This window comes from Callospermophilus lateralis, chromosome 2 (assembly GCF_048772815.1).
Source record: "Callospermophilus lateralis isolate mCalLat2 chromosome 2, mCalLat2.hap1, whole genome shotgun sequence".
NCBI lineage: Eukaryota > Metazoa > Chordata > Mammalia > Rodentia > Sciuridae > Callospermophilus > Callospermophilus lateralis.
This window is the reverse complement of record NC_135306.1, coordinates 193,859,282-193,860,574: the sequence shown is the minus strand read 5'-3', so window position 1 is coordinate 193,860,574 and position 1,293 is coordinate 193,859,282. Positions and strand designations below refer to the sequence as shown.

General features: G+C 40.4%; 1 protein-coding gene across 1 annotated transcript; it reads left to right on the top strand.

The window, feature by feature from the left end:
* LOC143391654 (olfactory receptor 4C11-like) lies at window positions 1–933 on the top strand. Its single transcript, XM_076844413.2, has one exon. It carries the CDS (start codon window positions 1–3, stop codon window positions 931–933), a length of 933 nt encoding a protein of 310 aa, XP_076700528.2.
* The last annotated feature ends 360 nt before the right edge of the window (window positions 934–1,293 follow it).

Genomic DNA, 1,293 nt, shown 5'->3' with positions numbered 1-1,293 from the left:
ATGTGGCAAAATAGTAATGTAACTGAGTTCATATTGCTAGGATTGACCCAGGATCCTCTGAGGCAGAAAATGGTGTTTTTCATCTTCTTAATTTTCTATGTGGGAACTGTAGTGGGGAATACACTTGTTATTGTTACCATCGAATCCAGCAGGACACTTGAAAGCCCCATGTATTATTTCTTATTTTATCTGTCCTTTGCTGATTCCTGCTATTCAACATGCACAGCCCCTAAACTCATTGTGGATGCTCTCTCTGCAAAGAAAGTCATATCCTACAATGAGTGCATGACACAAATCTTTGCACTACACTTATTTGGCTGCATGGAGATCTTTGTCCTCATCCTCATGGCCGCTGATCGCTATGTGGCCATCTGTAAGCCTTTGCATTACCCAAGGATCATGAGGAGGCAGGTCTGTCTCATCTTGATTGTCTTTGCCTGGATAGGGTCCTTTATGCATTCCATTGCTCAGATTATCTTGGCCTTGAGATTGCCCTTCTGTGGACCCAACTTGATTGACCATTACTGCTGTGATCTGCAGCCCTTGTTTAAAATTGCCTGCACGGACACTTATTTGCTGAATCTGCTGTTGGTGACTAACAGTGGGGCAATTTGCTTAGTTAGTTTAACAATTTTAACGATCTCATACATTGTCATCCTACATTCGCTGAGAAACCACAGTGCAGAAGGGAGGAAAAAAGCGCTGTCCACTTGCACGTCTCACATCATTGTTGTTGTCTTGTTCTTTGGTCCCTGTATATTCATATATACACGTCCCCCAACCACGTTCCCCATGGACAAGATGGTGACAGTATTTTATACCATTGGCACACCCTTCCTCAACCCACTCATCTACACACTGAGGAATGCAGAGGTGAAAAACGCCATGAGAAATCTGTGGCATGTTAAAACTACATCAGAAAGCAGGGGATGAGTTGAGAGTCCAATCTCATGTTTATATACTTATGATATGACTGAATCTCTACAAATATTAAATATGATAATTTGTGATAACTGTGAGAGTAATATGTACTTATATATAAGTTTGTGGGTTCTCAATATTGTTTAGATGACAAGCTGTATGAATTCCATGGTATCTTTTTTTAAGGAGCTGTTGTGAAATTTAAGTCAGGTAGTTATAGAAAATATTCTGTCTCAACAGGTTATCATCCTTTCCAGCCACTATGATTCTAGGGCCTGGCTACTTCTATACATTCTAAACTCATGTGTCTGCTTTCTTAGAGTTTTCTGTGTTTTGACCTCCGACTGTTAATGTCCCTGACATCTTTAGTCT

What these genes read in the sequence shown, in the direction of transcription:
- LOC143391654 (XM_076844413.2), top strand. Translation starts at nt 1, where the DNA reads ATGTGGCAAAATAGTAATGTAACTGAGTTCATATTGCTAGGATTGACC.